At 33.6% G+C, this 23,401-nt stretch overlaps 2 protein-coding genes across 2 annotated transcripts; one reads left to right on the forward strand and one right to left on the reverse strand.

The window, feature by feature from the left end:
- Positions 1 to 62: 62 nt before the first annotated feature.
- LOC131619100 (uncharacterized) lies at positions 63 to 6,153 on the reverse strand. The gene is made up of 14 exons (XM_058890238.1): positions 6,066 to 6,153; positions 5,919 to 5,975; positions 5,697 to 5,792; positions 4,654 to 5,525; positions 4,373 to 4,556; positions 3,466 to 4,273; positions 1,522 to 3,372; positions 1,271 to 1,467; positions 1,008 to 1,087; positions 840 to 917; positions 631 to 740; positions 413 to 494; positions 244 to 308; positions 63 to 126 (listed from the first exon to the last, which is right to left on the reverse strand). Exons 1-14 carry the CDS (start codon positions 6,151 to 6,153, stop codon positions 63 to 65), a joined length of 4,632 nt encoding a protein of 1,543 aa, XP_058746221.1.
- Positions 6,154 to 8,105: 1,952 nt separating this feature from the next.
- On the forward strand, positions 8,106 to 16,077 carry LOC131619101 (uncharacterized). Its single transcript, XM_058890239.1, has 13 exons — positions 8,106 to 8,193; positions 8,284 to 8,340; positions 8,457 to 8,552; positions 8,724 to 9,595; positions 9,693 to 9,876; positions 9,976 to 12,639; positions 14,532 to 14,619; positions 14,674 to 14,923; positions 15,224 to 15,301; positions 15,400 to 15,509; positions 15,646 to 15,727; positions 15,832 to 15,896; positions 16,014 to 16,077. Exons 1-13 carry the CDS (start codon positions 8,106 to 8,108, stop codon positions 16,075 to 16,077), a joined length of 4,698 nt encoding a protein of 1,565 aa, XP_058746222.1.
- The last annotated feature ends 7,324 nt before the right edge of the window (positions 16,078 to 23,401 follow it).

Below are 23,401 nucleotides of genomic sequence, written 5' to 3' on the forward strand. Positions count from 1 at the left end.
ACACATGTATTAAATAGTATCCAAAGACCGGTGCATACATTGCACCATAATATCGCTTGTAATCAATGACGCTCCTTATGAGGAAGGCCGAACATGAATTCTTCGTGGGAAGAATTATCTTTTTGCCTGCAATTTATTTCCACAGTAATGAGTAAAAACGTAAGACCCCAACATTATAATCTTTTAGAGAAAAAAGACAGTGTAGTATTAATACTAATTAGTGTAATATAGTATTTTTCATACCTTGAAAATAGTCGAATCAATTCTTCATACACCCCTTTATCAATGAAATCCTGAGTTTTAAAAAACTACAAATACATCACGAAATATATGATCAAGAAACTAATACATTTAAAACATGTTACTCGTAATGTATCATTTGGTTTAGTATAAAACATAAATAATGTAATACCTGAATAATAGAGATGTTTTGTTTTAGTGTAGATTTGGTAGAACAACAACTCTTTTCGATGCTTGAATTACATGGATTCTTGCTAAAAAACAGTGAAATAATTAACTTAAATAATATCCATGGTTTTATATCCAGAGATAAACTAATAAATAAACATTAAATCAATGACTCCAAAAATATGTTAGGACTAAAAAGTTGTAAATGTATAATATCAATACCTCTCCATCCTTTGAGATAATATTTCTCTTTTCACCATTTTCCAAAGTTGTGTTTTATCTGTTATGACGGTGGAGCACCAACCGAGAGAGTAAATCTGCAGACGTTTTACCTGTTTTAATAAGGATGATAAAAGTATTAGTGAAATGGTGATGAAAAATGCAACAAATAGTTTTTTTTACATTTACTTTGCATAAACATGTAAATACACCTTATTGTCGGGTTTGTCGATGGAAGAAATAGTTTGTTCGTCCTTCCATGTGCTCCATTTAGCTTCAAAGTGTCCCATCTAAAATTTATTGCACAATAATAGTGAGAGGAACAATGACCCAGTTGACATAATACAATGACATTAGAAAAATGATTCGGTATTACATACTTTTGTGTTGTGGTGAGGTTCAACATTCTTCTGTCTCAACTCCTTACATAATTGGAAGATTTCACTGTATTTTAGCTTGCCTGTATAGGAAACCAAAGGATAATTTTAGAGTAAGTCATTAGCAAGAAATATAAAATACTCAATCGTATTTACTGTAAAAAAATCAACGAAATAATGGAAATGAATTTTTATATTGTAGTTAGTAAATACCTGCGGGTGCGATAAAAGAATTTGTTTAAAGACTACATTTTTTGTATATTCACCATCTTCTCCCTGTAATTTTCCCTCTCTGATCAAAACTTTTGTCGTAGTCTGTGAGACACCTCTGGATAAAGCCACATATAAATGTCCATGACTGAAAACATGTCGTGGAAGATATATTCCAACATTAGGAATGGTTTGTCCTTGTGCCTTATTTATTGTGATTGCAAAACTTAGTCGTACAGGAAACTGCTTTCTACTTAGCACAAAAGGCAACCCATCACTTGCAGACGTTTTTATTTTAATTCTTGGCAAGAAAGCTCGTTTTCCTGCATTGCTTCCTGTCAAGATTTCCACATCCAACAGGTTCATAAATAAACCACGACATAATAACCGCGTCCCATTACACAGTCCATATCTAGGATCTAGATTTCGCAGCAACATCAATGGTGCACCCTTTTTTATTTTTAGAATATGTGGTGGCAAACTACTCTGTGCAATTGAATTTAAAAATTCTTGCTGGTATAAATTATGAGTATCCCCCTCAACCTCGTCAAACGACAACAACTCATGCTCTTCTCCTGGAAACTGATCGATGATTATATCATTCAATTTTTGAACCTCGTCATTTGTTGGTGTCAAAATAGCTCTCTGTACCATATAAGGGGCATCGCATCCATGCAATTCTAATTCAGGGAAAATATGTTGGATAAGTACTTGTATAGAGTGTTCACCCTCCCACGGGATTGCAATTTGTGAAGGCAACCTCACCATGTCATCTGGTTTGGTAGGTTCAACACCATCACCAATGCGAATAAGAAATTCTGCAAACTCTTGGTCATGGAGTGACCGCATATTCTGACGCAACCGCAAAATCTTGGTATGAGCCCATAAATGAGACTGAACAATACACGCCGAAATCATTTGTGCCTTAGTACCTTTCTTTACAACAGGAAGAACTTGACGAAAATCTCCCCCCATGATCATAACCTTTCCACCAAATGGAGCATTGTTGCTACAAACATCTTGCAATGATCGATTTAAGGCTTCTAAACAATTTTTGTTTATCATTGGGGCCTCATCCCAAATTATTGCAGCTGCCACTCTAATGAGGTTTGCAAGATCTTTTTGCTTTTGTATACCACAGATGGAACCCGGTTGTATCTCGATAGGTATCTTAAATCGAGAGTGTGCAGTCCTACCACTGGGTAATAGTGTTGCAGCTATGCCGGATGATGCAGTTGCTAAAACAATTTCTCCTCTATTTCGTAAAGTTGCCATCAACGTTCTATAAAGGAATGTTTTACCTGTTCCACCTGGGCCATCAACAAAAAATATCCCACTGTATTTTTGGTCAATGACATTCATGATGGTTTTGAACGCAATCATCTGGTCATTATTTAATTTAGCAACAGATTCAATATCTTCATTTGGGATATCAACCGCTAACTCCTCTTGTATGACACTTGGGTTTAAATTCTCCTCCATTGCTTCAGGGGATAATGATGGGAGATCATAATCTTCAATTTTTTTGCCATGTTGGCCTAAGAGTTCATTCAAATCCTTCAACAACATATTAGTCAAGACTAATTCCACACCATTGTTCATTGCTTGATAATCCTCTGTCATATGTGTAAAAAACTCATTCCAAAGACTTCTAACATAAGTAGGTTCGCAAAATATTAGAATCGTCACGAATAACCTCCTTAAAGCATACGGCATTCGAAGACTCGCAGCCTCAACCAAACAATCACGAATACTATGATCAGTCTCCAATAATCCTCGATCCTCGGCTGACTTTTTAAATGTATTAAATGGGATGCCATTATTTGTAAGAAGATATTCCCAACTGGTTGGACCTCTGACATGAGATAACAATAACCGCAAGTAGAACTTATCCCCCTCCGAAGGTGATACTGTATAGATTCTTCCAATAACTTTTCTCGTTGATCGCCTGCGATGCCATTCCTTGCCCCTACTGTTCCAACAGTAGTGCTCTGGTATCTCTCTATATAGATAACTCCTTGCCTCCGGATCTCTTTGATTTAGCGCAAAGAATTGTGTGAGCATTGTTTTGGAGTTGCGTTCATTATTTAAGACGTCTGCAATTCTTTGATGTTCATAAAAGTGCACTTGATGGCGTTCTGGCAAGTGGATCTGTAGTCTTTCAACAGAAGCATATAATCGATAAAGAGTGAATCGGAAAATTCTCCATATTGCCTCGGGAGCACAAATCCATCTCGCATCAACATATTACTGGACTTCGTCCATGTATGATCCTTTGTGAACCTCCATAGACACACGATCAGGGCCCTTGTACACATATTTGTATAGATACTTGATACTTTTAATACTACTGCAAACCTCTACATTGATGTGACAGTCATATTTTAACAGTAACCAAGGGTTATAAGGAACCACCCATCTATTATCAATAGACCTATCTCTACCTATAGATATAGGTTCGTCAAACCTTCTCCTATACTCTGGATATGAGTCAGTGCCTTGGCGTGTTTCATCACAAAATTGTTTGGGATACCTTTTTTTACAATGGCCATCTTTCATACATGGAGATCTTTGATTGAGTACGCCGCAAGGACCGTGGATCATATGTTTTACAACTACTTCATGCAACTGTGGTTCACATTCTAATTTAGGTATTTCAGCTCTAACCACACTATCGTAATCTTTTGGGTCACGCAACTTGTCGTTACTTTCCAAGACCAACAACATATGCACATGCGGCAATCCTCGTTTTTGAAATTCAGTGACATACATGTAACTTTTAACCTTTCCTAAGACTCCTTTGTTAATGACATCATCCTTCAATTGCTTGAATTTAGCACGAAATATTCTCGTTAGTAAATCTGGGCGATCTTGTGGTGTTTGAAAAGGTAGAAGTTCTGATGTTATCTCACACCAAGAAGGATTGCACGTCATGGTCAAAAAAATATCTGGTTTACCGCTATTAAGTACAATAGCCATGCCATCTTCGTAACGTTGTGTCATGTCTCGGCGACCTCCAATAAATGATGATGGTAATATTGTTCTTTTTCCAATATTTTCTACGATGGTTAATGTAATGCGTTAAATTTAGGATATATGATTGGTTGTGATTAAACAAACAAAGAATTATCAATCTATAACTATATACTAATGTGTACCTGCATTAGTTTCACCAACATGCAAAGCATCTTGTAAACCTTGGTACACTTCAGCACGTATATTTGACTGGTGTTCTCGAATCCACCTTAACCTCCCTGATTCAATTTTGACATAATTGTCTACGATATATTGTTGTAATAGTCGACCCGCATTTAACAACATTGATTGATCGCTTGGACGAATCTACGGGGGATTAGACAACATGTCGATAGTAAACCATATGTTTTTCAAATTATATTTATGCCATTATAATATGTAGTAAAAAATAACTTAAATGTACCTGAAGCATGTAGCTGTAATACGCTCGACATGACACTCTTCGCCCATTACAATTTGCTGTGTTAACATCCCAACCATGCGTCCCAAATGGAAACAATATAGGATACTGCAAGGGATCATAATATCCTTTTGTTTCTTGTACTTTCTTTAGATTTCCATCATGGCGAATGACATTAATGTCCCTTCCATATGCCATAGATTCAGTATCACCTCCAACAATAATTGCAGCGACTTGTTCCGCAGATGGAAGATTATATTGAGGGTGATTACTTGGACGCTCTTTGAGTATGAGGCTACAGTCACTGATATTTGGAAGTAAGGACAGTTGTTTGAACCTAATTACGAAAGGATTATACTGATGGAGCAAACGTTGTAGTTTTTGAACCACAGATTCATCTAGTTGTGGATTTTCCCGCATTCTATAATGTAGCTCGTTATCTGTGTCATAGATGTATAACTGTAGGAAGCGTGGCCTGTCACCCTCATTGGGATAGAAACTTCCGATGTTATGGTAAAAAGCTCCTTGAGCACGAAATGTATATATACCACGACCAGATGCAAGAATAGATTCATCGACGTGAACACCAATCGAAGTGAAAGAGAAGACATAGTTGTAACTTCGAATATGCTGCCTAAAATGTTTTCCTTCTGCTGAACCATCCAAAAATAGTTCTTGAAATTCTGTAGGAGCATCAACCCTTGGAAATGATACTTTCCCACCAGAACAACATGTGTCACGTGATTCGTGGTGAAACAGTCTTGCGTTGCAACGTCTACAGGTAGTTGGATTAGGCAACCGAGATTTTGCCATCACCATGTTATTTTTGAAATTTCGAGCAATATTATATCTTGCTCGAAAAGGATGTCGCGAGGCTACATGAAGCGGATAGATATTGATTACTGAATATTATGTAAAATCTAAAATACAAATAAGAACTCAACGCACAGTGCATCAACATACAAATTTAATAGCGTATAATTTTCAATTTCACATCTCTTGAATGTAAGCGACATTTATTTGAGGGAGAGAGTTAATGAACATACATTGAGGATGACACGATGAGGCATTGTTTTCTCTTCCTTCCATATTAACATTCGATGTTGCTACATCCTCCAAAGATCCATCAACATGCATATCATCTGGTAAGAAAAAGATAAAATGTTCATATTTATGTATGTATATATATATATATATATATATATATATATATATATATATATATGTTAAATTATTTATAGTATCTTTAAAACAATAACCCATTATACCTGTACTACCAGACTGAGTGTTGTTGATAGATTGATGGGGTGTTACGAACGTACGACCTGTGGGGTTACACACATACATTAAACATCAAATTAACAATCATGTTGTATAATTTTATGACAAAAATCTTTATATTGATCACTACCAACCAAGTGCAACATCATTAACATGTGTAATTCTACTCGGGCCGGCTTCATGGTCATGAGTGCCTTGAAAGTGTGAACTTGGAAAAGTCATATTTGTCAAATTTTGCAATGGAACTCTCGATCGACTGGTTATAGTGTGTAATGTTTGAGGCTGCTTCTCTTGTTCTTGTCGTCGCCTATAATTTTCCCGTCGTCTTAATAAATGATTTTCTCTTTGTGTGCTGTCCATAATTTGTTTTCTTTTGCGTTCATTTTCCGCCCTTCGTGCCCGTTGATGTTGACTTGATACTTGACGGGTATCATTCTCCATTTTGAGGATATAGCTGCCAAAACATTCACACGTAATTTAAAAGTAATTAATTACATTGATCACATTTGAAAAATAATATCAAATATAAAAAACTATATACTGTGTGTCTTAAAAATGTATTGTCGAAAAAAAAATAGGCGCAAAATCAGAGGACATTGAAGAAATAAATGACGATGTCATGCATGCATCAAAAAGATAATTAATGTATTAGAGATGGTAAACAGTATTCTTTTATGATATATATACAATACTTACATGCTTGTTACAAATTTTAGTAAAAAATTCAAACCCCTGAATTTTAGTGGATTTATTACTGCAATTGTAGATAGAGGTGATGAGATCATATGTGTTGCATTCTTATCAGGTTTTATAAGCAGTACGCAATATCTGGTAAGAATAAAAGATATGTGTTGCAATTGTATTCCTGTAGTCTAATATATTAAAAAGGACAATAAGGTTGCAATTGTACCCCCGAAAGGAATATTTAGAACATGCGCATTTAAAGATTTTTGTCATTTTTTTGGCATTTCTTCTCTTTTCTATTTATTCATTAGAACCACTCTTTCATACACACTGAAAAATGTCAAACACTCACCTACATTATTATACTACATACCTTTCTCTTTGTAAGTTGCATTATTATACTACAGTCACCAATCACAAATAAATGCATGTGATTTACTCACATATATGAGTTAATTCATACCAAACCAAACCATAGGAACCAAACCATCAGTATTCTTTTATGAGTCAGCATAAAATGACTCATAAAAGAATACTGATGGTTTGGTTCCTATGGTTTGGTTTGGTATGAATTAACTCATATATGTGAGTAAATCACATGCATTTATTTGTGATTGGTGACTGTAGTATAATAATGCAACTTACAAAGAGAAAGGTATGTAGTATAATAATGTAGGTGAGTGTTTGACATTTTTCAGTGTGTATGAAAGAGTGGTTCTAATGAATAAATAGAAAAGAGAAGAAATGCCAAAAAAATGACAAAAATCTTTAAATGCGCATGTTCTAAATATTCCTTTCGGGGGTACAATTGCAACCTTATTGTCCTTTTTAATATATTAGACTACAGGAATACAATTGCAACACATATCTTTTATTCTTACCAGATATTGCGTACTGCTTATAAAACCTGATAAGAATGCAACACATATGATCTCATCACCTCTATCTACAATTGCAGTAATAAATCCACTAAAATTCAGGGGTTTGAATTTTTTACTAAAATTTGTAACAAGCATGTAAGTATTGTATATATATCATAAAAGAATACTGTTTACCATCTCTAATACATTAATTATCTTTTTGATGCATGCATGACATCGTCATTTATTTCTTCAATGTCCTCTGATTTTGCGCCTATTTTTTTTTCGACAATACATTTTTAAGACACACAGTATATAGTTTTTTATATTTGATATTATTTTTCAAATGTGATCAATGTAATTAATTACTTTTAAATTACGTGTGAGTGTTTTGGCAGCTATATCCTCAAAATGGAGAATGATACCCGTCAAGTATCAAGTCAACATCAACGGGCACGAAGGGCGGAAAATGAACGCAAAAGAAAACAAATTATGGACAGCACACAAAGAGAAAATCATTTATTAAGACGACGGGAAAATTATAGGCGACGACAAGAACAAGAGAAGCATCCTCAAACATTACACACTATAACCAGTCGATCGAGAGTTCCATTGCAAAATTTGACAAATATGACTTTTCCAAGTTCACACTTTCAAGGCACTCATGACCATGAAGCCGGCCCGAGTAGAATTACACATGTTAATGATGTTGCACTTGGTTGGTAGTGATCAATATAAATATTTTTGTCATAAAATTATACAACATGATTGTTAATTTGATGTTTAATGTATGTGTGTAACCCCACAGGTCGTACGTTCGTAACACCCCATCAATCTATCAACAACACTCAGTCTGGTAGTACAGGTATAATGGGTTATTGTTTTAAAGATACTATAAATAATTTAACATATATATATATATATATATATATATATATATATACATACATAAATATGAACATTTTATCTTTTTCTTACCAGATGATATGCATGTTGATGGATCTTTGGAGGATGTAGCAACATCGAATGTTAATATGGAAGGAAGAGAAAACAATGCCTCATCGTGTCATCCTCAATGTATGTTCATTAACTTTCTCCCTCAAATAAATGTCGCTTACATTCAAGAGATGTGAAATTGAAAATTATACGCTATTAAATTTGTATGTTGATGCACTGTGCGTTGAGTTCTTATTTGTATTTTAGATTTTACATAATATTCAGTAATCAATATCTATCCGCTTCATGTAGCCTCGCGACATCCTTTTCGAGCAAGATATAATATTGCTCGAAATTTCAAAAATAACATGGTGATGGCAAAATCTCGGTTGCCTAATCCAACTACCTGTAGACGTTGCAACGCAAGACTGTTTCACCACGAATCACGTGACACATGTTGTTCTGGTGGGAAAGTATCGTTTCCAAGGGTTGATGCTCCTACAGAATTTCAAGAACTATTTTTGGATGGTTCAGCAGAAGGAAAACATTTTAGGCAGCATATTCGAAGTTACAACTATGTCTTATCTTTCACTTCGATTGGTGTTCACGTCGATGAATCTATTCTTGCATCTGGTCGTGGTATATATACATTTCGTGCTCAAGGAGCTTTTTACCATAACATCGGAAGTTTCTATCCCAATGAGGGTGACAGGCCACGCTTCCTACAGTTATACATCTATGACACAGATAACGAGCTACATTATAGAATGCGGGAAAATCCACAACTAGATGAATCTGTGGTTCAAAAACTACAACGTTTGCTCCATCAGTATAATCCTTTCGTAATTAGGTTCAAACAACTGTCCTTACTTCCAAATATCAGTGACTGTAGCCTCATACTCAAAGAGCGTCCAAGTAATCACCCTCAATATAATCTTCCATCTGCGGAACAAGTCGCTGCAATTATTGTTGGAGGTGATACTGAATCTATGGCATATGGAAGGGACATTAATGTCATTCGCCATGATGGAAATCTAAAGAAAGTACAAGAAACAAAAGGATATTATGATCCCTTGCAGTATCCTATATTGTTTCCATTTGGGACGCATGGTTGGGATGTTAACACGGCAAATTGTAATGGGCGAAGAGTGTCATGTCGAGCGTATTACAGCTACATGCTTCAGGTACATTTAAGTTATTTTTTACTACATATTATAATGGCATAAATATAATTTGAAAAACATATGGTTTACTATCGACATGTTGTCTAATCCCCCGTAGATTCGTCCAAGCGATCAATCAATGTTGTTAAATGCGGGTCGACTATTACAACAATATATCGTAGACAATTATGTCAAAATTGAATCAGGGAGGTTAAGGTGGATTCGAGAACACCAGTCAAATATACGTGCTGAAGTGTACCAAGGTTTACAAGATGCTTTGCATGTTGGTGAAACTAATGCAGGTACACATTAGTATTTAGTTATAGATTGATAATTCTTTGTTTGTTTAATCACAACCAATCATATATCCTAAATTTAACGCATTACATTAACCATCGTAGAAAATATTGGAAAAAGAACAATATTACCATCATCATTTATTGGAGGTCGCCGAGACATGACACAACGTTACGAAGATGGCATGGCTATTGTACTTAATAGCGGTAAACCAGATATTTTTTTGACCATGACGTGCAATCCTTCTTGGTGTGAGATAACATCAGAACTTCTACCTTTTCAAACACCACAAGATCGCCCAGATTTACTAACGAGAATATTTCGTGCTAAATTCGAGCAATTGAAGGATGATGTCATTAACAAAGGAGTCTTAGGAAAGGTTAAAAGTTACATGTATGTCACTGAATTTCAAAAACGAGGATTGCCGCATGTGCATATGTTGTTGGTCTTGGAAAGTAACGACAAGTTGCGTGACCCAAAAGATTACGATAGCGTGGTTAGAACTGAAATACCTAAATTAGAATGTGAACCACAGTTGCATGAAGTAGTTGTAAAACATATGATCCACGGTCCTTGCGGCGTACTCAATCAAAGATCTCCATGTATGAAAGATGGCCAATGTAAAAAAAGGTATCCCAAACAATTTTGTGATGAAACACGCCAAGGCACTGACTCATATCCAGAGTATAGGAGAAGGTTTGACGAACCTATATCTATAGGTAGAGATAGGTCTATTGATAATAGATGGGTGGTTCCTTATAACCCTTGGTTACTGTTAAAATATGACTGTCACATCAATGTAGAGGTTTGCAGTAGTATTAAAAGTATCAAGTATCTATACAAATATGTGTACAAGGGCCCTGATCGTGTGTCTATGGAGGTTCACAAAGGATCATACATGGACGAAGTCCAGCAATATGTTGATGCGAGATGGATTTGTGCTCCCGAGGCAATATGGAGAATTTTCCGATTCACTCTTTATCGATTATATCCTTCTGTTGAAAGACTACAGATCCACTTGCCAGAACGCCATCAAGTGCGCTTTTATGAACATCAAAGAATTGCATACGTCTTAAATAATGAACGCAACTCCAACACAATGCTCACACAATTCTTTGCGCTAAATCAAAGAGATCCGGAGGCAAGGAGTTATCTATATAGAGAGATACCAGAGCACTACTGTTGGAACAGTAGGGGCAAGGAATGGCATCGCAGGCGATCAACGAGAAAAGTTATTGGAAGAATCTATACAGTATCACCTTCGGAGGGGGATAAGTTCTACTTGCGATTATTGTTATCTCATGTCAGATGTCCAACCAGTTGGGAATATCTTCTTACAAATAATGGCATCCCATTTAATACATTTAAAAAGTCAGCCGAGGACCGAGGATTATTGGAGACTGATCATAGTATTCGTGATTGTTTGGTTGAGGTTGCGAGTCTTCGAATGCCGTATGCTTTAAGGAGGTTATTCGTGACGATTCTAATATTTTGCGAACCTACTGATGTTAGAAGTCTTTGGAATGAGTTTTTTACACATATGACAGAGGATTATCAAGCAATGAACAATGGTGTGGAATTAGTCTTGACTAATATGTTGTTGAAGGATTTGAATGAACTCTTAGGCCAACATGGCAAAAAAATTGAAGATTATGATCTCCCATCATTATCCCCTGAAGCAATGGAGGAGAATTTAAACCCAGGTGTCATACAAGAGGAGTTAGCGGTTGATATCCCAAATGAAGATATTGAATCTGTTGCTAAATTAAATAATGACCAGATGATTGCGTTCAAAACCATCATGAATGTCATTGACCAAAAATACAGTGGGATATTTTTTGTTGATGGCCCAGGTGGAACAGGTAAAACATTCCTTTATAGAACGTTGATGGCAACTTTACGAAATAGAGGAGAAATTGTTTTAGCAACTGCATCATCCGGCATAGCTGCAACACTATTACCCGGTGGTAGGACTGCACACTCTCGATTTAAGATACCTATCGAGATACAGCCGGGTTCCATCTGTGGTATACAAAAGCAAAAAGATCTTGCAAACCTCATTAGAGTGGCAGCTGCAATAATTTGGGATGAGGCCCCAATGATAAACAAAAATTGTTTAGAAGCCTTAAATCGATCATTGCAAGATGTTTGTAGCAACAATGCTCCATTTGGTGGAAAGGTTATGATCATGGGGGGAGATTTTCGTCAAGTTCTTCCTGTTGTAAAGAAAGGTACTAAGGCACAAATGATTTCGGCGTGTATTGTTCAGTCTCATTTATGGGCTCATACCAAGATTTTGCGGTTGCGTCAGAATATGCGGTCACTCCATGACCAAGAGTTTGCAGAATTTCTTATTCGCATTGGTGATGGTGTTGAACCTACCAAACCAGATGACATGGTGAGGTTGCCTTCACAAATTGCAATCCCGTGGGAGGGTGAACACTCTATACAAGTACTTATCCAACATATTTTCCCTGAATTAGAATTGCATGGATGGGATGCCCCTTATATGGTACAGAGAGCTATTTTGACACCAACAAATGACGAGGTTCAAAAATTGAATGATATAATCATCGATCAGTTTCCAGGAGAAGAGCATGAGTTGTTGTCGTTTGACGAGGTTGAGGGGGATACTCATAATTTATACCAGCAAGAATTTTTAAATTCAATTGCACAGGGTAGTTTGCCACCACATATTCTAAAAATAAAAAAGGGTGCACCATTGATGTTGCTGCGAAATCTAGATCCTAGATATGGACTGTGTAATGGGACGCGGTCATGGTTGTCAAACTCGCGGGTAGACTCGTAAACTCGTACGAGTTTACGAGTTTAGGAAGCGTAAACGAGTAGACTCGCACATAGAATCAATTTTTGATAGACTCAAGTAGACTCGGGTAGACTCGCACAAACTCGTATAAACTCGTGAGTCTATCATGAGTTTACGAGTCTATAAAATATTTTAATTTTGTTTTTTAAACCAATAAAGGCCTAAATTTCCCAAAAGATTTTATTTTATTTTTTAAAAAACCCTTATTTTGTTTTGCTTGTACGAGAATTAGAAAGTATATCTCTCTTCTAGTCTCTAATATGAGATTTCTATGGAGATATGACTCTAGAATTAAAGAGGTTTTCAATTCGTGTTCAAAGTTTAACTTGTAGCTGCTCTGATTGTGAACGAAATTGAAATTCCTTTGAAATGATAATGAATTGTTATTTGTTTGTTTATAGACCTGATTTTTATTTTGTTTAGAAACATTGAGTTGAATTAATATTTACTTTGCAAGTTCATTCAAAGAGAAAAGATATGTTGCATAAAAAAGATAAATAATTTTGTTTATGTCATATGCAATATGAATTTGAAAAGTAGAAAAGGAAAAGTAAAGAGCCTTGTTCTTTCATTTTAAGATATTCATTCAGATGATGAATTGATAACTGAAGATCCTGATGAATAAAATGTGGAAACAGAAGTTTATGTTAAACAAGATGATGTTATTGTTAGCAATATTGTTTAAGCTGATGTTGTTGTTACTAATGTTGTGTAGTGGAACTTCAAACAATCCAACATTGGTTAATGATGAAGAAGTTGTTTCATCTGGGTAGAGTTTGATGATGATACTCAAGATTCCGATGAATAAGATGGTGATGATTTCACTGGAGCTTTCGATGACTGAAGCCATTAGCATATCTTTTTTATGATTTTTTCTGCTTTATATAGTTGCCAATTAAGAAGATATTAGTACTTTAAGTCTTTAACTACATACTGTGTTATTTTATTTGTTTTATTATCGAGTTTTTTTGCTAAGAAATTTGTTATAGAGTATGAAATTAAACTTTTAATGTTAATTGGTGTTATATATATATATATATATATATATATATATATATATATATATATATATATATATATATATATATATATATATATATATATATATATATATGAGGAGGGATCAAATTACACCCGAAGAGTTACACCACGAGTTACACTCGTTCAATAACTACATCTCGAAATAATATTTTTTAAATTCAACCGTTGGATTGAAACATAATATCATATAGATCATACCTATAAAGTTTGAGCTTAATCTATAATGATTTACTATATCATCAAGATATCCAAAGATTAACGTCAAAATGAGCTTTCATATAACGTTAATTTTGATGTTATTCAATGACATAGTAAATCATTATAGATTAAGCTCAAACTTTATAGGAATGATCTATATGATATTATGTTTCAATCCAACGGTTGAATTTAAAAAATATTATTTCGAGATGTAGTTATTGAACGAGTGTAACTCGTGGTGTAACTCTTCGGGTGTAATTTGATCCCTCCTCTATATATATATATATATATATATATATATATATATATATATATATATATATATATATATATATATATATATATATATATATATATATATATATATATATATATATATATATATATATATATATATATATATATATATGTATATGCATATATTAGGTATTACAAGTGTAAAAATGTAGGAGCGCGTCATATATGTAACACTTACAAGTTTTTTAAAGTCATTTTTAATTTTCCATAGACTCGTACGAGTTTGCGAGTCGAGTCTGCGAGTCGAGTCTATGGACCTTTTACGAGTTTGAGTAGACTCGCGAGTTTGACAACCTTGGACGCGGTTATTATGTCGTGGTTTATTTATGAACCTGTTGGATGTGGAAATCTTGACAGGAAGCAATGCAGGAAAACGAGCTTTCTTGCCAAGAATTAAAATAAAAACGTCTGCAAGTGATGGGTTGCCTTTTGTGCTAAGTAGAAAGCAGTTTCCTGTACGACTAAGTTTTGCAATCACAATAAATAAGGCACAAGGACAAACCATTGCAAATGTTGGAATATATCTTCCACGACATGTTTTCAGTCATGGACAGTTATATGTGGCTTTATCCAGAGGTGTCTCACAGACTACGACAAAAGTTTTGATCAGAGAGGGAAAATTACAGGGAGAAGATGGTGAATATACAAAAAATGTAGTCTTTAAACAAATTCTTTTATCGCACCCGCAGGTATTTACTAACTACAATATAAAAATTCATTTCCATTATTTCGTTGATTTTTTTACAGTAAATACGATTGAGTATTTTATATTTCTTGCTAATGACTTACTCTAAAATTATCCTTTGGTTTCCTATACAGGCAAGCTAAAATACAATGAAATCTTCCAATTATGTAAGGAGTTGAGACAGAAGAATGTTGAACCTCACTACAACACAAAAGTATGTAATACCGAATCATTTTTCTAATGTCATTGTATTATGTCAACTGGGTCATTGTTCCTCTCACTATTATTGTGCAATAAATTTTAGATGGGACACTTTGAAGCTAAATGGAGCACATGGAAGGACGAACAAACTATTTCTTCCATCGACAAACCCGATAATAAGGTGTATTTACATGTTTATGCAAAGTAAATGTAAAAAAACTATTTGTTGCATTTTTCATCACCATTTCACTAATACTTTTATCATCCTTATTAAAACAGGTAAAACGTCTGCAGATTTACTCTCTCGGTTGGTGCTCCACCGTCATAACAGATAAAACACAACTTTGGAAAATGGTGAAAAGAGAAATATTATCTCAAAGGATGGAGAGGTATTGATATTATACATTTACAACTTTTTAGTCCTAACATATTTTTGGAGTCATTGATTTAATGTTTATTTATTAGTTTATCTCTGGATATAAAACCATGGATATTATTTAAGTTAATTATTTCACTGTTTTTTAGCAAGAATCCATGTAATTCAAGCATCGAAAAGAGTTGTTGTTCTACCAAATCTACACTAAAACAAAACATCTCTATTCTTCAGGTATTATATTATTTATGTTTTATACTAAACCAAATGATACATTACGAGTAACATGTTTTAAATGTATTAGTTTCTTGATCATATATTTCGTGATGTATTTGTAGTTTTTTAAAACTCAAGATTTCATTGATAAAGGGGTGTATGAAGAATTGATTCGACTATTTTCAAGGTATGAAAAATACTATATTACACTAATTAGTATTAATACTACACTGTCTTTTTTCTCTAAAAGATTATAATGTTGGGGTCTTACGTTTTTACACATTACTGTGGAAATAAATTGCAGGCAAAAAGATAATTCTTCCCACGAAGAATTCATGTTCGGCCTTCCTCATAAGGAGCGTCATTGATTACAAGCGATATTATGGTGCAATGTATGCACCGGTCTTTGGATACTATTTAATACATGTGTTTGTTTCCCATTTTCAAAGTCAAAGAATATTATTAGCATGTTTAGAGATCATACATTCAATGGTATCTGAAATTTGTTTACTTCTACTAATATTGTCTATATATTAATTATTTTTGGTCATTCGTATAACTCAAACTTCGGAATATACATGTGTTATTGAATTAGTGTCCTAAGGTCATATAGGAAAAAGATATGGCTCATAACACAATTTGCAACGAAGCCATTTATGTTGTGTCTAACTATTAATTTGTTTTAAGTGTGTCGTACAATATAAATACCTCTTTAAAAGATGTACAGACATTTATTTTTCACTGCTGTGCGCATTAAAAAAGCGGACAAACGGGCACGGGAGTGCCCGTTTGAACGCTAGTTATTATTATTTTCTTTCGATCTTCTCTTTATTTTCTTATGTAGCATTTGATATCCGCATGTGAAGAGAATGAATCTGATTTTAATGGTGACTTAACTCCAGTTAAAGTGAATTTATTAATTTCAAAGGAATGTCGATGTTGATTTTATATAATATACGTTTTTATTCAATTAATGATAAAATCATATAATACATAAATTCTTATTTTCTGTTAAAATTATAATCAATTAAAAATTATTAACTTTTTATTTTTATAAGATACATATGTTTGCTTATTTACATAATTATATTTTTTACTTCGATTTCATTTAAAGTTATACATTATTTTATACATAATAATATACATTATTTTGTTAAGATAACTTGAACATTTTAATTTAATTTTACTATTATAAATAAAAAATATTTTTCATAAAACTTCCAAACAGTATTCAACCGATTCTCAAATTCATATCTAATATTAAATTGTATGAAAAGACTTCTTTATCTTAGAGGTTTTTCTTCCCCACGACGCTCCTAATTTTACAACTTTTAATTTCTACGCGAGAAAAACTTTTTTAGATGACAGGACAAAAAACAATTTAGAGGGGCCAAGCACGTTGTTGGTGTAAACGTTGATGGTGCAAAAGATTGAAGACGAACATGAAGATGAATGTAGAGAAAGAAGAGAGAAAATTGAGTAACAAACTTTCAAATAAAAAATTCAGTTATAATTCTTTTACACTCTCAAAAATGAGTTCTCTATTAAACTAGAACTTAGGCTATGTTTGCGAGTTTGGAAGGGGGAGAGGGAAAGACTTTCGAAAACGACAACTTTAAAAAATAGAAAAATATTTGACATTTTTTGAAAATAATGATTTAGTTTAGAATGATAAAAGAGTCGTTATCATTACTAAATTAATAATTTTCAGAACACTATAACAACCTAAAAGTTATTTGAAAATTTTATGTAAGTCCTCCAAAACCCTCCTTCAATACAATCTTTGAGTTCCCCCCTTTTAGGGGGGTTTTTGGTGTTATTCATAAAATCAAACCCTCCAAAACTCTCATACTCAAAATCTTTCTATTCTTTTCACTCAATTCTTCCTATTTTCCAAAATCTTTTCGTCCCTTCCCCTTCAAACTCGCAAACAAAGCAAGATCAGTATTTATACTACTAAACTTAAATTAAATGCAACTCAAATTTAAAATGAAATATAAATTATTGAAATTGTGTGACTTGTAGGATGATATGTCTCCCACATTCACCTTTAAGTTAGAAATATTTCTCTTTTGCTTAACTTACATTACATATTCTTTGAGTATATCTTTCTTATGTTCAAGTGAAACCTATGCATTAAAAAATGCGCCTAGATTAAAATAATTAAACAAAATATATATATATATATATATATATATATATATATATATATATATATATATATATATATATATATAGTTAATAAGTGTGGCTATCCATTTTAGTTCATAGAAGCTATATGGGAGAAAGATTTTCTTATGTTATAGTTTATTGTAAATCTTGGTATGATGTTAACTTGGACTTAAAATTGGAATTGTTTATTGACATCAAATGGACAATAAATGAGCACAAGCAAGATCTAGTATGGAAATGATTTTGAAAGGATTCATTTTAGTCTCACGTAGGAGGGAATATAAATTTAAATACTTAAATACAATTTTTTAAAATGAAAAATGAATGTCTAACCTACTTCTCATTGCATTTGATGATATGGGAAAGAGAATAAAAGGGAACAAGAATCAATACCAAACAGATAGTAATCCGTGAATAAGATAAGCAAAAGAAACCCTGAGATCCGCGTGCAAGCTAGCATCAAGCAACAAAACGTGTCAAATATGTGGTAGATGGCATATCATCAACAAAGTGCAATGACAACACGAAAATAAATCGCGCGTTGGAATCAGAGTGTGTGGTAACACGTTCGAGTGATACACCTGTAAAAGAAGTCACAATACAGACATGCAACAAACAAGTATATATGCCACGTCTCAATGGGTGAGACGAGAGAATCGGAATAAAGAGAACATCGTCGTGTTCCGCAAATAAAGAGGAACACGGAGCAAAGCGCGTCGATCGAAAATCTCACTTAATGTCCCTTGCACAAACTAGCACACATCATTAAAAAATAAAAGAAACACAAGCAAAGTTGCACAATTGCATTATGAGGCCAAATAGAAACAAATGATGGAAAAAGAAATGCAAAACGCGCAATGGAAGCGCAAAATAGGGTATGGGACAACAATGATGCACAACGGTGACACATACAGAATATCAAACAAATGCATACAAAACAGTAAATGAACATATTAAATTACAAAACAAACATGGACTAGGATCCGAATCAAGCACACTCAAAGGAAATAACACACAAATAACCAAGCTACCAAGCATACTGTCATACCCCAAAATTTTCCCATCACATTTTCATACTCAAGCTCATTTGAATATCAAAGGCTTGAGACTTAACTGAATGCACACTCTCCTAAACAATAACTCTGAACTAGGGTTTTGTTCTTCTCAAGGAGAAATCAACTTCTGATGCCTCAAATGGATCCCATGGCCTCTCATATGATTCAAAGGATCCCCACCTCAACTTTCAAGTGCTGGTTCACAAGATTGATCAATCAATTGCTTAAATGATCAACAGTCGACTAGTTTGACCTAGAAGTCAACTATGGTCAATGTACAGTCAAAACTTCTAATTTTTGGTCAAAATCAACATTCTAATGTTATATTCATAATTTGATCAAAGGTTGATCATGATCCATCCAGAAAAGATCAAAAATCCACAAAAGGATAAGTTGCTAAATTAGGGTTTTAAGGAGAAAGTCAACCCAACTTTGACTGATCATATCTCTCTCATACTTTCTCATAAATTCCCCAACCAGAGCTCATTCTCAAGGAAATTTAATTCTCTACAACTTTGATGTTGGGCCCGAGGTCAAAAAATGCTTCCGCTAAAGAGATACAAGTCAAAACATTATAGGTCTTTTGAAAAGTCAACCAAAAGTCAATTTTTTCAAAAGGACATATATTGAGCATCAAGAAAGATTTTGACATGAGACAAAAAATTATGGTTAGAGGACTCTTCAAGCTTTCTAAAAAGTCCAATAACACTAAAAAATATGGAAAATTGAAAAAGTTACAAGATGTGCAAGTTGAGCAATTTTCAAGAGGTGTACAAAGAGAAATATGGTCCAAAATGATTCTTCTTCTAAGTGGGCTTGATTTCTTTTTGTTCTAACATCATCTTAAGCCCATCCATGACCCATCGGACCTTACATTCATTTTTATTATTCTTTTATTTTTATTTTGAATTTAATCACTTAAATTCAATTTAATTTGAATAAAATAATGAAAATAATCAAAGATTTGAATGGAATTATATTTCTATCAAATATTGAGAACTACATGGTGATCAAATCATGGGAATTTCGTGGAGAGATAAAAAGATATAAATTAAGCCAAAATAGCATGTTTTTGCATGATTTCTCAATCAAATATTTGCTCATGCCAATCATGGATTATTTCCTAAGTTACTAACCCTAATCTACTCATATATATTCACACAAACATTGCAGCCAGGGGGAGAACGAAAAAAAGGGAAAAAGAATTAGGGTTTCAAGCTTCAAAAAAACCATGGGATAATGGAGGAGTTCGTTTTCATGGTTCTAGCTCTTTCCAAGTCTGAATGACCATCCTAACCTCTTCTACGGGTAATATAGGATAAGTATGATCCGTTATTAGGCTTCCATGACATTCATACGGTGCACACGAGGTTTCACATATTCATATACTTTCTTGGATTCTTGTATCTCATGCTTTACTGTGTTTTAATTAAAACTAACCATACATGTGAATTCCTATTGATGTTTAGAACATGTTGGAATCGTCTTGGACGAATTTTGGTGCGTAAACAAGGTGATGACATGATTAGGGCATAAGTCAAGAATGGGATCAGGCTCATGCTTCCCATGGTTTTTAGATCAAATGGATGTTGTATTCTTGCTCAGGGCACGGTTTTTAGCTGATCTGAATGTTTAGTTGTTTTGTTTGATCTTGTTTTTGCAGGCTTTAAATCTCGAAGGATTTATCGCAGGAAAATCCGCAGCAAGGCCTCCAACTAAATCCGCAGGTAATTTGAAAGGGGTGATGAACAGTAACTCTGAATTATTGACTAATTGCGTGGCATGTGGATGCGTTGCAATTGGCTTACGCAAGTGAAAGTGGGCATGAGTTGACTAGCGTTGAATTTGAAATCTGCTGACCATGTTTAAAATATTTAATTTTTTGTTCATTATCTAATGACTTTGAAATCGTAGCACAGTTAGCAGGTGGGAGTCCAATCATCTTGCAGACCTGGGTTCGAACCCTGGTCATGACATTAATTTTTAACATTTGATTCACCTTCAGATCTGGTACATACGCCTGCACGTACCTACGATGCGCCCCCTCAGCTTGCTACCATCAAATCCTGCCACCACGAGATCCAACGCGCGCAAGGATGGAGGTCCACCATGCACCCTCAATGGAGCACCATACTGAATCCCTAGCGCCCAGGTTTTTCTATTTTTTATTTATTTATATAACTTTTTTATTCCTTTTTTTTTTCTCTTTTAAAAAAAAAACTAATTACATATCTTTTTTTTAATAAAACAAAAATCATTTATAATAAAAACAAATTAATTAATTTAGGTTTAGTAAATTAGTTAAATGTTTAATTTAGGTTTGTAATTTAATTTAGGTTTATTTTAATAAATGTTTAGGCTAATTAATTTATTTTGAAGTTTGTTATTTTTTAACCCTGTTTTCATTTTTAGGTTATAGTTTATTTCGCCTTAAGCTAATTTTAGGCTAACCTTTAAAGATTTAGGATTTATCACCATGAACACCTCATTTGCCTTCAATCATTAAATTTCTTCAAACGCGCATTCTCTTTTCACCTCATATTCTATGATTGTCGCATGTTTGTGCTAATTCTCAGCCTTGGGGTAAAACTCGTTTATTTATTTAATTTTTGCCTTTATTTAAATTTCTGCATTTATTTAAATTTTTGCCTTTATTTAAATTTGTACCTTTAATTTTAATTATTTACTTTTAAATTTTTCTTTTACTATTTATTTTAATTTTTAGAAAATGTGTATAGGCTTGCAAGGTTTTTGTAATAGTTTAGTTTAACTTTTCTGCCTCTTCCGCCTTTATTTTTCTGCTCACAGGTGTTTATTGTAATAGCGTAGGAACTTATAATCTCTGCCTTTAATTTCTGTATAATATTAATTGTTGTGGTTAATAATCCTAGGGAGTGCAAGCCTGTAATTAATTTAGAATAACTGTAATTATAAGATAAATATTATCGAATTAAATCACGTGATTGCTACACACACCTTTAAGGTAACCACTCTTATGCTGCCTTCTCGATAAAAAATACTCAAGTCCCTCGGATATAGGGATACCTTAGCTTGCTGCCTTCGATTCAAAATCGCCATGTCCCTCCGATAAAAGATCATAGTCCCTTCGAGTTGCCTACTATTATACCCCAAAATTTGTCCATACTATTTCTCCTATTCATAAGTCAAATCAAGGAACAATGTTCAAAGACATCCTCTCCTAATCAACTATCCTCCAACTAGGGTTTGATTCTTTCTCAAAGATAATCAAAGGCTGAGACCCCAAATGGGCACCATGGCCTCTCATATGTCTCAAAGGACTCTCATGACAAATTTTGAGACTTGATCCACAGGATTGTCCATTCAAACGCCCGAACGATCAATAATTGACTAGTTGACCTAGAAGTCAATTATGGTCAAAATTCAGTCAAAACTCCTGATTTTTGGGCAACATCAACATTTCTATGTCATATTCATCATTTGATCAAAATTTGATCATGATTCATCAAGAAAAAGGTCAAAAATCATCAAAGGAAGAGGTTACTAAATTAGGGTTTTAAAAGGAAAGTCAACGGAACTTTGACCGATCATAACTCTTACATGGTTCATCAAAAATTGCCCAACCAAAGCCTATTCTCAAGGAAATTTCATTTTCTACAACTTTGATGTTGGGTCTGAAGTCAAGAAATGCACCAGTTGGATGATACAAGCTAATACATTACAGGTCCCTTTGAAAGTCAACAAAAAGACGTTTTTTCTCAAAGGATGGTAAATGAGCTTGGTAAACTCAATGAAGGTGAAACCAAAAGGGTCTTTTAGAAGACTCTTCGAGCTTTCTAAAATGTACAAGAACACCTTCATAGGATAAAAATTGAAGAAGATATGAGTAGCGCAAGTTAGGCGAAATTTGAAAAGTGCATAATGCCTCAATTGACAAATTTCATACTTTTAAGTAATGGGCCCATGATTTTATGTCACACATGATTCAAAGCTTATAATAGGCCCATAAATATATTTATCTTTATTTTATGATTTTTATTTCTTTTAGTTTGAATTTATTCATTTAAATTCAAATAAAACCAAATAAAATCATATTTAAATGATAAAAAATTCATGTGTTTATTTTTTATTTTTTTAAATCAAGCTAAAAGTCATGTTGGGACCCATAAAGAAATTCCATATATATTTATTCATGATTTTATTCTTTTATTTATTGAATTTATTCATTTAAAATTCAAAAAAATATCAAATAAAATCTTGGAAAATACCATGGAATATTCTCACTCATCCAAATCAAATCCAACTCCATCTAAGGGCCATTGAATCGTGGAAAAGATGCAAGAATTAGAATTGGACTTAAAAAAGAAAGTTTTGCACAAAAAATCAAAGCAAATTATTTGTAATCAAAGTCAATTGATTCTTTCCAAATTCTTCTCAACCCTAATGTGCTACTATATATTCATAAGTTTGCAGCCTCATGAGACAC

Source organism: Vicia villosa, linkage group LG7 (genome assembly GCF_029867415.1).
Source record: "Vicia villosa cultivar HV-30 ecotype Madison, WI linkage group LG7, Vvil1.0, whole genome shotgun sequence".
NCBI classification, from domain to species: Eukaryota; Viridiplantae; Streptophyta; class Magnoliopsida; order Fabales; family Fabaceae; genus Vicia; species Vicia villosa.

Excerpts from the sequence above, each read along its gene's own strand:
- LOC131619100 (XM_058890238.1), bottom strand. The coding sequence starts at position 6,153 with ATGACTTTTCCAAGTTCACACTTTCAAGGCACTCATGACCATGAAGCC. Across the intron at positions 3,373-3,465 it reads TCATACATGGACGAAGTCCA|ACTACAGATCCACTTGCCAG; the intron begins GTAATATGTTGA and ends TTCTGTTGAAAG. Across the intron at positions 918-1,007 it reads AACCTCACCACAACACAAAA|ATGGGACACTTTGAAGCTAA; the intron begins GTATGTAATACC and ends AATAAATTTTAG.
- LOC131619101 (XM_058890239.1), top strand. The coding sequence starts at position 8,106 with ATGACTTTTCCAAGTTCACACTTTCAAGGCACTCATGACCATGAAGCC. Across the intron at positions 8,341-8,456 it reads CACTCAGTCTGGTAGTACAG|ATGATATGCATGTTGATGGA; the intron begins GTATAATGGGTT and ends TTTTCTTACCAG. Across the intron at positions 15,302-15,399 it reads TCGACAAACCCGATAATAAG|GTAAAACGTCTGCAGATTTA; the intron begins GTGTATTTACAT and ends TTATTAAAACAG.